General features: G+C 44.1%; 1 protein-coding gene across 1 annotated transcript in view; it reads right to left on the bottom strand.

Moving 5' to 3' along the window:
- zgc:154142 (uncharacterized protein LOC555481 homolog) overlaps nt 1-13,841 on the bottom strand; it is a 130,896-nt gene extending 117,055 nt beyond the window's left edge. The window contains exon 1 of the mRNA XM_051928107.1: nt 13,537-13,841. Within this exon, the coding sequence (XP_051784067.1) occupies nt 13,537-13,717 (181 nt within the window). The 5' untranslated portion in view covers nt 13,718-13,841. The remainder of the gene's footprint in view (nt 1-13,536) is intronic.
- Nucleotides 13,842-14,194: the final 353 nt, after the last annotated feature.

Raw genomic sequence — 14,194 nt, 5'->3', positions numbered from 1 at the left:
AAGTCTGAAGTAAATTCAAAGAAATTATTCTTAGGCACACAATAACACACACATACTGAGCACGGGTTGGTCAGCCAGAGAGGTGAGACCTGAACCTGTCACGTTGGAGCCTTCGTGACTGGGCCTCATGGCGATAGGAATGCAGACAGAGACAGACCACTGATGAAAGGAGACAAACGAAGACCCTGGCCTTGGACTGAAAACAAGAACAACATCAAATTGGTTGGATTATCTCGTTAAGCCTTGAACTTCATAGACAGGTGTGTCCCATCATGAGATATAAAGGTATTTAAGGTGCTCAATTACAAGTTGTGCTTCCTTCCCTTTGACTCTCCTCTGAAGAGTGACAGCATGGGATCCTCAAAGCAACTCTCCAAAGATCTGAAAACAAAGATTGTTCAGTCTCCTGGTTTAGGGGAAGGCTACAAAAAGCCATCTCAGAGGTTTAAACTGTCAGTTTCAACTGTAAGGAATGGAATCAGGAAATGGAAGGCCACAGGCACAGTTGCTGTTAAACCAGCAGGTCTGGCAGGCCAAGAAAAATACAGGAGTGGCATATGAACAGGCAGGATTGTGAGAATGGTGACAGACAACCCACAGATCACCTCCAAAGACCTGCAAGAACATCTCGCTGCAGATGGTGTATCTGTACATCGTTCTACAATTCAGCGCAATTTGCACAAAGAACATCTGTATGGCAGGGTGATGAGAAAGAAGCCCTTTCTGCACTCACGCCACAAACAGAGTCGCTTGTTGTATGCCAATGCTCATTTAGACAAGCCAGATTCATTTGGGAACAAAGTGCTTTGGATTGATGAGACACAAATGGAGTTATTTGGTCAGAACAAAAAGCACTTTGCATGGCGGAAGAAGAACACCGCATTCCAAGAAAAACACCTGCTACCTACTGTCACATTTGGTGGAGGTCCCATCATGCTGTGGGGCTGTGTGGCTAGTTCAGGGACTGGGGCTCTTGTTAAAGTCGAGGGTCAGATGAATTCAACCCAGTATCAACAAATTCTTCAGGATAATGTTCAAGCATCAGTCACAAAGTTGAAGTTATGCAGGGGTTGGATATTCCAACAAGACAATGACCCAAAACACAGTTGGAAATCTACAAAGACATTCATGCAGAGGGAGAAGTACAATGTTCTGGAATGGCCGTCACAGTCCCCTGACTTGAATATTATCGAAAATCTATGGGATGATTTGAAGCAGGCTGCCCATCAAATTGAACTGAACTGGAGAGATTTTGTATGAAGAATGGTCAACAAGACCTCCATCCAGAATCCAGACACTCATCAGAGGCTATAGGAGGACAGCGTCTAGAGGCCAAAAGGAGGCTCAACTAAGTATTGATGTCATATCTCTGTTGGGGTGCCCACATTTATGCACCTGTCTAATTTTGTTATGATGCATATTGCATATTTTCTGTTAATCCAATAAACTTAATGTCACTGCTGAAATCCTACTGTGTCCATAAGGTATGTCAGATATTAAAAGGAAGTTGCCACTTTGAAAGCTCAGCCAATGACAAACTTTTTCGTATGACTGTATATATATATATATATATATATATATATATATATATATATATATATATATACAGTGATCCCTCGCTATATCGCGCTTTGACTTTTGCGGCTTCACTCCATCGCAGATTTTATATGTAAGCATATCTAAATATATATCGTGGAGTTTTTGCTGGTTCGCGGATTTCTGCGGACAATAGGTCTTTTAATTTCTGGTACATGCTTCCTCAGTTGGTTTGCCCAGTTGATTTCATACAAGAGACACTATTGGCGGATGGCTGAGAAGCTACCCAATCAGAGCATGCATTATATATTAAATAAAACTCCTCAGTGATATACGATATGCTTCCTGCGCGGTGCTTCACATACTTAAAAGTTCTAACAGCACCTATCGGTTTTTGATTGTTTGCTTTTCTCTATCTCTGTGACATGATCTGCTCCTGACGCGCACTCCTTTAAAGAGGAAGATATGTTTGCATTCTTTGAATTGTGAGACGGAACTGTCATCTCTGTCTTGTCATGGAGCACAGTTTAAACTTATGAAAAAGAGACAAATGTTTGTTTGCAGTGTTTGAATAACGTTCCTGTCTCACTACAACCTCATGTGTTTCTGTTCAAATCTGTGACCCAAGCGTGACAATATAAAAATAACAATATAAACGTATGGTTTTTACTTCTTCCGCGATCGAGGAGGGATCACTGTATTTGATTTGTAAATAAAGAATCCTACTTCGCAGAAATTCATTTATCACGGTAGAGTCTGGAACTGATTAACGGCGATACACGAGAGCTGACTGTGTATATACATATATATATATATATATATATATATATATATATATATATACTAGAGGGCTTTGCCCCCTGCTAACTTTGCTCACCAACTGCCTGGCCTGCACTATGCTCCTGCCACTTCACGTCTCTGCCGCTCACCTATGTGGATTTCACTTTCACCAAACAACAAAACTTTTATTTCTCGCAGAATGGCCTCTTCATTGGGAAGAAACATGACTTGTCCCTGATGGCAACGATCTACAAGTCTCCAACTTAAAGTTTAAATCCAAACAATATATTCGATCTCCAATATTCCAGTATTTCACTGAGTAATAATTTCCGTTTATTTGCACTAATCTGATCTTTACTATCATTTTTTTGAGACTTTCGAATTTTCCTACTTGCATTATCTCTAACCTGCTCCGCATGTGTTCTGCGCTGATGGTTTTGAATTCTTTATGACGTTCTACTTTGTCATCTTTCTCTTTGTCTTTTATTTCCAGACCCGGGCCTGGTTAAATCTCTTGGCACAAAGTCACGTCTCGCGGGATGTGAAAGTATCTCTCTGAAAAAGTCACTTCTCATCCCAGGATACTTTTATTATAATATATATATTGTCACACATGTGTGCTTAGGAGACAGTCAGTAAGCTCAAAGGTGAGTGAAATATCGCAAGACGAAGGGTTGATATATGGTAGCGGTGCCTCTCTATCGTTCTTCCCGTCAGACAAAAAGAAGAAAAATAAATATACATGGACGGATTCCAAAAATGGCCGCCAAAAGCGTCATATCTGTCTAACCCTGAAGACGTATCTTCCGGCCTCTTCATATGACATCAATTTCCCCATGATAACATCATTACCAACTCCACATCACTTCTGGTCCATCTTTGATGACGTCGCTTCCGTCCCACAGCTTCGACGTCATCTCCTGCCAACTCACTTCCCATCTCCATTTTGTTTTTGTCTGTAACCCTAACCCTAAGCCTAACTCCATGTTTATATGTAACGATCTTCAAATACTTAATGTTTTGATCAAATTACAATGTGTACGTCTGTTTCTTTGTCCTACAGACATTATACGGGGACAGTCTCTAAACCTTTCTGCTTGTGAGAGACTCTTATTTAACACTTTTAGGGCGGATGTCGACTTTTGTCGACATCCAGAGATAGAGGGCGACAATCAGCTGTTAATGGCGACAAAACTCATTGTCACGTCACAGGCATTCCCTCTGTGCTTGGAGGAATGCTAGACTCGTTGACTCAGCAAATGATCCTTGCGTGTGCGTGAGTTGCGAAATGTAAACAAAGACAACATGGCATCAACATCTCACGAGGGAGTGCATTATCGCGGAGTCGGACTCTGATTTTTCAGAGTCGGATTTCATAGACAGTGATCAGGAGATTGAGGAAGAGATTGAGGAGCCGGCATCAGCCAATCAGAGACCATTTGCGCTGCCGGTACACCTACGGCAAGGTTTGCATGGGAGGAATACCCAGAAATTGATCCATGGGAGCCGATCTGACTACCTGACTTCACAAGAAGGCACGGCTTGCTGCTGGACACGACACGACACGACAGATCACCAGCTGCTGTACTTCAGGCTGCTCTCTCCTGATGCTGCTTTTCAGCTACTGTCAGACGAGACAAACAGGTAGGCAGAGAAATTTTTTGAATCGTGGGCTGCGTTTGCATCGCATTCTCATTTTTCAAAGTAGAAACCCACAACAAAAGACGAGATGAAGCGCGCTGTGGCATTACAAATAGAGATGGGACAGAACTGGTGATATAACTTCAGGGAGCATAGGTCCAAACGTGCTTTGTCCCCTGGTGGCTTTGGACAGGTTATGCAGCGTGGTGATACAGTAGGTACGTGCTGCTGCAAAGTTTTATTCACCTCTGTAATAAACAGAAGCAAATCCCATGGGGTGAGCCAGGCTATAATGCCATACATAAAATTCATAAAGTTTCAGAAGATGAAAAGAGGTGACAATACAGTTTTCATGTGGGCAGAAAACTTGGTGGCAGTGGCATGGCACGATGGCAAATGGGTGACTTGTCTCTCTACAGTACACACTAACAATATATGTGAGAAAGTGCAGCAACAGACAATTGAAAAGTAGGCACCAAAGCAACACATATTGTAAGGGGTGCAATGTGGCAATGACTGAAATTGGCTGCTTTGAGCGACATCAGACTTTGCTGTGTAAAATGTATGTGATATGTATGTGAAATCATAGAGTATGCAGGCTCATACAACATGCAAGACAGTAACATTTGTCAAAAGTAAATATTTTTTGTTGATTTGATATGTTAAACAATTGCTTTGTGTTCTTTTTTAAAAAATGTTAGTTTTTGGAAAAATATTCAGCCCTGGGAGATAAGAAACAAAAAAAAAATTAGCCCTAAAAGAGTTAAGAAGAATTATCACAATATATGTATACTGTATGTATAAAATCCAACTTCTGTCTGTCTTTCTGTCCACTATTCACGGATTTAGATCGGGTTTTTTTCTATTAATTTGTCTGGACATTCCGGTTGATGTTGCGACTTCCATCACCGCTCTAAATATCAGAGTTCCATTGCAGCTCCAATTTTTTTGCGCGAATCCGAGAGAGAGAGAGAGAGACGCAGAGGGCCGAGGGGAGGGGTAGGCGGGACCTCAGGAGTAGGGAGTGGGCGGGGCCATCCTCACTCCTGCACCAGCCTCCTGTCGCCACGTGTTGGAGCGCACCTTGCCTGTGCTTAGCTAGCGATACCTGTTTGTTCAGCAGACCTTATCATCTACAGATTGTTAAGGAGTAACGTTTGACGTTTTTGAGAGACGTGTGTTTTAGAGGGTAGCGGCTGATTGCCAGAGATATCACAGCCACGTGGAGATGCTCTCCCGTCAGAGCTGAATATGATCAGATACAGTGCCAATGTTTGACATTGGATTGCACCGACCTTCCACTTGGCCAGAATTACATTTTTTAAATTATTTTTATTGATTTTTAAAGTTTGTCCAGTTTCACTACTACGTGGGCGGAATCACGGGGGACAGCTAGTATAGGATATAGATATAAAAAGCACTAAGTATGAAAAGAAGGATGGATAGATTGAAAGCAAAGGCACTATTTTCAATAGATGTGCACATTTCAAAGGTATTATGTAAGATATATGTAAGTATGAAAGCACAACAGAAAACAGAGCTTAAAGAAATGATATATAATATAGATATAAAAGGCACTATATAAGATATGTCTGAAAAGAAAGACAGATAGATAGAAAGGAAAGTTACTATATACAACAGATAAATAGATACACTAGATGGATGCCTGACCATCAAACCCACACGCAATCAATTCCATAAAGTTTAATATGGAGTTGGTCCCCCGCTTTGCACCTCTAACAGCGTCCCCTCTTCATGGATGTTGGGAGTGTTGCTGTGGGGATTTGTGCCCCTTCATTCTGTAGAGCATTTTTGGGGGTCAGGCACTGAATTTCCCTTCCAGTTCATCCCAAAGGTGTTTAATGGGGCTCAGGTCAGGGCTCTCTCTGTGGGCCATTCTGGGTTTTGCACTGGTGGTCTTACAGATTGCAGTCTTCATGGCACCAGCTAGAAGTGAATGTGAGGAGAGGCCTCCTCAGACGTTTCCTGTCAGCCTGAAGCTCGGAGAGCCGACGTGAGAAGCGGCAGCAGATGTGAGAGAAGCCAACACAAGATGAGTGAAGAAGAAAAAAAAAAAGTGACAGCAGATGGCGAGTCGCGCCAAGTGGCGATGAGAAACGAAATCTTCAAAGCTCACCAAGTCAGAGTCAGCGAGAGAAAAACAAAAAGGGAAAAAGGGTTTGGGGGCATCAAACCGATGTCACAGTTTGAAAGCAAAGCCCCTCATATGGAATATAAGTAAGAAGTTCAAGCAGTGAAGTGAGCTGAGTGACAGAAGACCACCTGGGGCTCGCAGGCATCGGTGCCACATCCGGGGGTGAGGCTCAGGTGAGCCCGTCATTGGCGTTTTGCTACTCCCAGGCCTGGTCCTTTGTGTCTGCTGCCCTTTGCTTGTCATGGAAGTGTTCAGTTTGAAAGTTTACAGACAACAATCTTCTAAAATGGCTGAGTGATGACATCACACATTGGGGTCTCATGACATTGTATGCCACGCCCACATGACCAGCAGTAGACATCATGACCATAAGGCACTTGAAGGCATGGCCAGTGTCCTGTACTGGTAGGAAGGAGCCGATTTAGAATTACAGAGGACTGAGTAAGTAACGAGACTCCCAGCCCCTTTCTGCACACTTTACTGGGTTGTTGCTTTAATGTGAAATGGAGAAATTCTGCCCACTCAATAACCCCTAATGACGAAGTGAAGACATGTTGTCATAAAAGTGGGCACATTTATTAAAAATCCAAAACCTAGAAGTCACTCCAGCTGGTCTCATCTGCTCGAATTGTCCTTGAGATGTTTCGAGAATTAGACGGGAGTCCACCTGTGGAAAAACTGAGCTGGTTGAGAAAGGCACAAGTGTACCATGCAAGTGCCATAGCAGGTGAACTGGAATGGAAGGTGGATCCTGGCCCGGCCGAAGAGTCGTACTTGGAAGGATAACCCGGCCGGGATGGGGCTGGATTGTTATTCCAGATTACTGGATGGACCTGGGGGAGGCGGTTTGTCAAGAGCAGTTCCTCCTCCACTACAATAGATGGCAGTGCTCCTCTGGCATGGAGGATCCGTGGGGAATCCGTACTCCTGAGGGACAACCTTGTTAAGGTCCACCAGAGGGCTCTGCAGGCAGGTGGACTCTCTGTTTGGTGAGGTGACCCAGAAGTGCTACGGCACCAGAAGTAGTCCTGAGTCATCCAGGTGAGTCAGAGTCGGGACGCAGGGGGCGAAACTCACCTACTGTGAACTGAAGATTGGGGTGTGGACTTAATTAATAAAACTGGACTGTCTTGGCGTGGTTGTGTCTGGGGTTTGGGGGCTCGGTGGTCCCCCCCCCCCACCTCTAAGGTCCCCTTAGAAAAAAAGAAAATCAACCATTTTGGAAATGTCTGCTGTGGCAGAATAAGAGTAGTAACAACTCATGGAATGGATTCTTGTCAAGAAACCAGTCAGAGTCTGAAGGCGCCATCGGTCGGCTCACAAGTTTTATGTCTGATTTTTGTTTGGGTGCCGTTTAAAGAAAAAAACAAAAAAGAAGCAATTCAGAGGATGAGTGCTAAGAACACGGAAAATAAATCAAAGGCAAAAAATTCACAGACAAAGAAACTGACAGGAAGGAAAACCTGCAGCCACTGTAGGAGTCGGACACCCCTAATAGATCTATATACATATAGAAATTGTCTCAGCCAGGATGGACCCCACTCTTATACCCGGTCAGGAGGCCTTAATAACAGAGTGACGATGTCTCCTTTCTGTGCCAGGACCCGGATGGTACACTGGCTACATCAGGGCTGGCATCTTATCAGCCGATGAGCAATTCGGGAACCGGGAAGTGGGTGGCTGCCTGCTATGGGCAGTGCGTCCCCCTGTACACTAGGTGGCAGCATCTCACCTAGTGAGCCCCATTATGGACACCCTAGGGCAGCATAGGAGTTGTGGTCTTATGGGCCTGCCCTGTGTGGTTCTGTTGGGGGCCGCCAGGGGGAGCTCTCAGATGGTGGTGATACAAGGACTGTTGTGGTCTTACCTGGCCTGGAAGAGCTTCCTGGAGGAAACGGATTACAGTACTTGGATGTATTCCTGGGTCTGGAGTTAAAAGAGAGCCCGCCACTCGGCACACACATAATGTATAAAACCCCTCTGGTCCTTAATTGCATTTATATATATGCTGGGAGGACTGGGGGAACAAGCGTGGACAGAGTGTTACCTCCACCGGGACGCTAGGTGGCAGAGGTGCCTCATACTCCTGCAGGGCTTAATGGGAGTTTGGTGCAGCCCTGTTGGGTTCCGCAGGCGCCGCCAGGGGATGCTGCAACAGGAGCTGCTGGGCCCTTATTGGCCCTCCTTCTGCCACACCCGGAAGTGCTGCAGGAAATGAGTCATCAAGCACCTGGCACACAAGGAGTCAGCAGCCACTACTCAGAGAGCCAGAGTCGGGAGGAGGAAGACGAAGCTTGACCAGAGTAGTGGAGGAAAAAAGGAAGAGAGAAGGAAGAGAATTGTTTTGTGTTTGTGCTTAGATTGTGTTGTTGCCTCATGGGAACGGGAAAGACATTCTCCATGAGTGAAGAAAAATAAAAAAGTTGTGTTTTTATAGGTGTGCCACCTGTGTCTGTCTGTGTCAGGTTGGGTGGCTGGCACGCCCTCTAGTGGTTCTGTCACAATATATTCAGAGAGAGAGAGAGGCTGGCCCTTGCGATTTGTGGGTTTGTCATCAATAATTTAATAGAAATTATTTCACTAGTTTTGCAACCTATTGGAGAAAATCGCAGATGATGCTGTAGCAGTGCTGCTATAATGGACTACAAATCCCAGCATCCCCTGGAGTTCTGCATCCTTGGGCAGCTTTGCCGGTTTTCTGTGCTAGCTTTAAAAATGAGTCAGTTGGGGTCTTTTGATTTCAACACTTGACTGCACAATTGGATTCCAGTTGCGTCCGTTGGATCGCAGTCTTCTCTGAATTGATGTTCTTGTCCTCCGACCGCTTGTTTGTGTGATTTCGTCCGGGTTGGAAAACGTCGTCTTCTGCCAACTTCTAGAAATCTTCACATGCGTCGATGTCACGGTAGGGCAGCACTTTACAGACTTTTCAGGGGGGCCGCTCATAACTACGTCACACCCACGAGACTGGACTGTGTCAAAAGTGTTTTGCCCTTAGCATCTTGCACCTGTAATATCAGTCATTTTTGTTGTTTACTACCATAAATATACACACACGCTTATTACAATAAGAACCATTTTGTAAAACATTTAATTTACACAGGAACATTGCATTGCAGAGCCGCAGTATCTGATATAAACACATACAAGTTCAGCCGTTTAAGGGCTGGTTTATACTTCACGCTCAGGAGGCGTACGCGCACACATCATGGCTGCCACGCGTTCCCGGCGTTCATTTGACGCGTCCTCTGAGCAGGTCCTCAGAAATTAACGTGACGTGTGCGCGAGTTGCAGTACCAGCAAAACAGTCGGGGGGCGCAGTGTGATAAAAGTTGGAATGTGACGTCATTGTCTCTGTTTACTATCTACATGTGACAGAAAGCCACTCTGCAGATCCTACAGGGTCGATGTGCGCGCTTCAATGTTTGACGAAGGGTTTGATGTGGTGAAGCAAAATGCCGACATCCAGATGCATTCGTGGTGCTTTTATATTCAAGCGTCACATATTCCCCATCATAATGACACGATAACGTTTTAAAAGTCTCACATACCGTCTTATTTTTCTGGGGCTTCCTCCTGACCTGACAGCAGCGTCAAACAGCCACAGATCACCACACAGAACACGTTACATTTTTGATATTCCAACTCTCTGCACATTTTGAATCCTTAGATTTATACTTGATATCACTTTCATGATTAAATGCACTAAAGTGTGTATGTTGCATTTTACAGATAAATCGTTAATGTCATTTAAATAATGAATACTGTTAATAATTACACACATGGGGTGACACGGTGGCACTGCTGTCTCGCAGGGAGTCACGTTGCTGGTATTCCCTGCCTGCAGTTTCCATGTTTTCGTGCTGGGTTTCCACAGTGGGCTCCGGTTATGCAGATTTGGTGACACTAAAATGACGCCAGTGTATGTGAGTGTGTGCTTGTATTCACTTTGCGATGAGCTGATGCCCCATCCAGGGATTGTTTCAGCCTCGTGCCCAATGCTAGCTGGAATGGGCACATCCCTGGATTGATGGATTTAATCATTAAACATCCTTTTCAGTGATATTTCGGAAAGGTGTCGTTGGAATTTAACGGTTGTTTCTGGCAATTCACAACACAGTGAAGCCATTAACAGTGAACACATTAACGCCATTAACAGACACCCAGCATATGCAGGCTTAAAAAGAAGAACATCTGCCTATTAAATTAAATATGACTTCATGACCCTTCAACACCCTGCAAAACCACCCATTCCACCCACCTAGCCCCCCCCCTTCTCATTTGTTATATAGTGCCTTTCATTCCTGTCTGTCTAATCATTTTCTTCTGATGATGACTCCTGCTAGGGGTTGAAAGCTTAGGAATAAAAAACCATTTCAAGATACGTGACTCTCTTCTCCCTTTGTGTATTTCTAGCCATGCAAACCGTGCACTTAGGGGGCAGCCAAAGGGTCCAAGTGAGCGTGAAATAATAAAAGATAAGGGATTGGAACGAAGCGCTAACACCTTTATGCCTCTTTTAACAGAACAACAGAAGATTGACCATTCTTTTCCACTCCAGTCCAACTTGGCATCATCTTTTCCAGAATCTTTACAAAAACACCACTTCTGACCCACCTCTGATGATGTCACTTCCTGCCAAACCTGATGACCTATCCTGTCTGCCCGCCGTTTCCTTCCTGCCGCCATTACTTAAATAGCCCCGACTGCCTGTCTTACATTGTCGAATGTTTTTTCAACTTTCTGACCATATCTCAGTTGTTTTTGACTATCTGAAACTCCAGACATTATATGGGGAACATTTTTCTTGGTTTTTGTGCAATTATTTCTTCACTATATATATATATATCTTGTCACACATGTGTGAATAGGAGGCAGCTGAAGAGCTTGGAGAATTATGGTAACACATCTGCCCAGGGGGTGGCGGGGTGCACTGACGCTCTTTCTAAGTTCCCTGCAGACCTTTCCCAGGAAATCCCACTAGGAGCCACTGCCTCAATTTGGGACACGCCACTTCCAGCCCCGACTCCGAGGATGACATCACTTCCGGCCCCCGACTCCGAGGATGACATCACTTCCCCCAGACTTCCTATAAAGCCTCACTCCCTTCCTCTGGAATTCAGTTCTGTTTTGGACTCTGTCTTGTAAACTTAAGTTGCATTCAACTTTAACTTTTTTGTTGCCAGGATTCAGATTATACGGGTGGCTGCCCCAAACCCAAACCCATATAATCAGATTGTGATTCAGACTATGAATGATATGAATGTAATTACCCCGATCTACATGCTGTCAAATAAACGAACCACACACTGTGGCGCAACATAAAGAGACTGACATCTGAGGTTCGATCCCTGTGAGGGGAGCAGTAGAGTGTGTACGCCTGATGAGACCAAATAAAGGCGAAACACGTGTTGCATACTCTTTGCATTATTTGACAGTAAACTATGCAACATATATATAATTACTGTGTATATATATATATATATATATATATATATATATATATATATATATATATATATATATATATATATATATATATATATATATATATATATATTTGCAGCTGGAGATCCACAAAGGGAGAAAAACGAATCACGTATCATAAAATAGTTTTTTTTTATTCCTGAGCTTTCAACCCCTATCAGGGGTCTTCATCAGAGGATAATGCTTAGACTTACAAGAATCAAAGGCAATATATAGCAACACATTCAGTGGGGGGTGGGTCTTGTTCAGCGGTATACATAGGACAAACGTCAAAAAGAATCTCAACACGTGTACAGGAACATCGCAACGCCGTCAGAAGAAAGGACGCACTATCTTTGATCTATGCACATACTAAATCGACAGGACACACATTCAACTGGGACAACGTAAAAGTCAAATTTAAGGCCAGCACTAAAAGTGCCAGAGAGTTGGCCGAGTCTTGGCTATCAGATGAAAACGCCATCAACAGACACTTGGACATAAATCCAGCATATGCCAACTTAAGAAGAACATGTACACAATAAATAAACTATACAACCCCCACCTCCACCCACCCCCCACTGAATGTGTTGCTATATATTGCCTTTGATTCTTGTAAGTCTAAGCATTATCCTCTGATGAAGACCCCTGATAGGGGTTGAAAGCTCAGGAATAAAACTATTTTATGATACGTGATTTGTTTTTTCTCCCTTCGTGGATCTCCAGCTGCAAATATGCAAACCGTATCACAAACCTTCTCTTCTATATATATATATATATATATATATATATATATATACCGTATTTACTTGTGTACCACACGCCCTCGTGTAAGATGCGCACCCTGATTTTTACAAAGAAAATCACGAAAAAAATTTGCCCCATGTACGACGCGTGTTGCGATTGTATAGGAAGAGTTTAGGGCACGTTTTCTACGAAATGCCCTTCTGTTTTGGTTGCCTGACGAAAGAGTGAGAGAGTGAGAGAGAGAGAGAGAGAGAGAGAGCCCAAGCAGAAGAAGTAAACATTACAGAAAAAAATTTCCTCGTGTATGACACGCACCTGATTTTCTAATGCTAATTTTTGGGAAAAAATGTGCCGTGGTACACGGGTAAATACGGTATATATATATATATATATATATATATATATATATATATATATATATATATATCTGCGGTGGGTTGGCACCCTGCCCAGGATTGGTTCCTGCCTTGTGCCCTGTGTTGGCTGGGATTGGCTTCAGCAGACCCCCGTGACCCTGTGTTTGGATTCAGCGGGTTGGAAAATGGATGGATGGATGGATATATATATATATATATATATATATATATATATATATATATATATATATATATATATGTGTGTGTGTTTTTTTTATGCACACCAGAGGGTCTCCTTCCAGGTTTTCCAAAAGCAGATTCCAGTTCCACCCAGGGATGAGAGGAGGCGCTGATTCTACCAGCATCTTCTCTTTTTCCCATGGCATTGAAAGGCCACTCAATTAGGATGCCTAGCCCCTCCCACAATGCCCTGATAATGCCCCGCCCCTTCTGGTCAGACTCTCTAAAACAGTACGGTGGGTCACATATTGACCCAGGCACTCGAGGAGGACGGAGGTCCAACTCTTTACTGTTTGAAGGCTGAGTGAAGTCCCTCGCTTCATTTTCGTGCCTGCAGGCCCACCAGCCTATGATTTTGTTCTCATTAAAAGGGGTGACACAACTGGTATCCCAAACATCTGTCTGTGCACCCTGGTCTGCTCTCCCGGACACGTTACAATATACACAGTATACTGTATCTCTATATGGTGATGTGCTTCCAAGGGTGGTCCAGGTTTAGTGCTCAGTGTGCCACCGCTACATCAGTTCCTGGCCTAAACTCTTCCTGCCTGACATTTTGTACTCCACAGCAGGCTACATCATTCCAAGATGAAGTAAAATGGATCAGTCACTCACCCCCGTTATCTTCATGGTGGGCTTCTCTGTCTACAAAGTACAGCACGACTAACCCGACAGACGCCACAGTCATCAGAGCAAAAAGCACAGCCAGGGTCTTCTCCATGGTGCTGAAGCCCCTCTGCTGGCATTTGCTGCTGACGAGATCCTCACTCAGGTGCTCCATGTTGGAAAGACTCATCTGCCGCTTCAGACGGGTGAGTTTATAGCACCTGCCCGACCTTTGAAAGCTGAACCTTGACTCGGAGTGTTTGTGCACGTTTATTTCTCTTCCTCAGCATTTACTGGAGATCTCAAGTCAACTTTGGCCGTTTACGGTGCCGGGCTGATGTGTATCTTTAGAAGGCTCAGCTGCTCAGCACAATGTGACCGAATGTTAACGCACACAAGCCGACGTGCACAGCACCTCTCTGCCAGGCCTTCACAAGGCGCTTTGAAATGCAAGGTGGGCTCACTGCCCCCCAGTTCACACTTCAGTGACCCTTCTGGCATTGGTCTTTTAACATCTGAGACCTGCAAGCCACTTTGAATAAACGTGTGAACAAAATATGAGAATGGAAGCAAAAACAACGCACAGGCCAAGTGCTGGTGTTTGTGCTCACTGGGAAAGGAGCCATAAAAAGTAATTGGATCACATGACTACTGTCAGGGGGCGGCT

Source organism: Erpetoichthys calabaricus, chromosome 5, assembly GCF_900747795.2.
Source record: "Erpetoichthys calabaricus chromosome 5, fErpCal1.3, whole genome shotgun sequence".
NCBI classification, from domain to species: domain Eukaryota; kingdom Metazoa; phylum Chordata; class Cladistia; order Polypteriformes; family Polypteridae; genus Erpetoichthys; species Erpetoichthys calabaricus.
The sequence above is the reverse complement of the archived record's forward strand: the minus strand, read 5'-3'. Positions and strand labels throughout refer to the sequence as shown.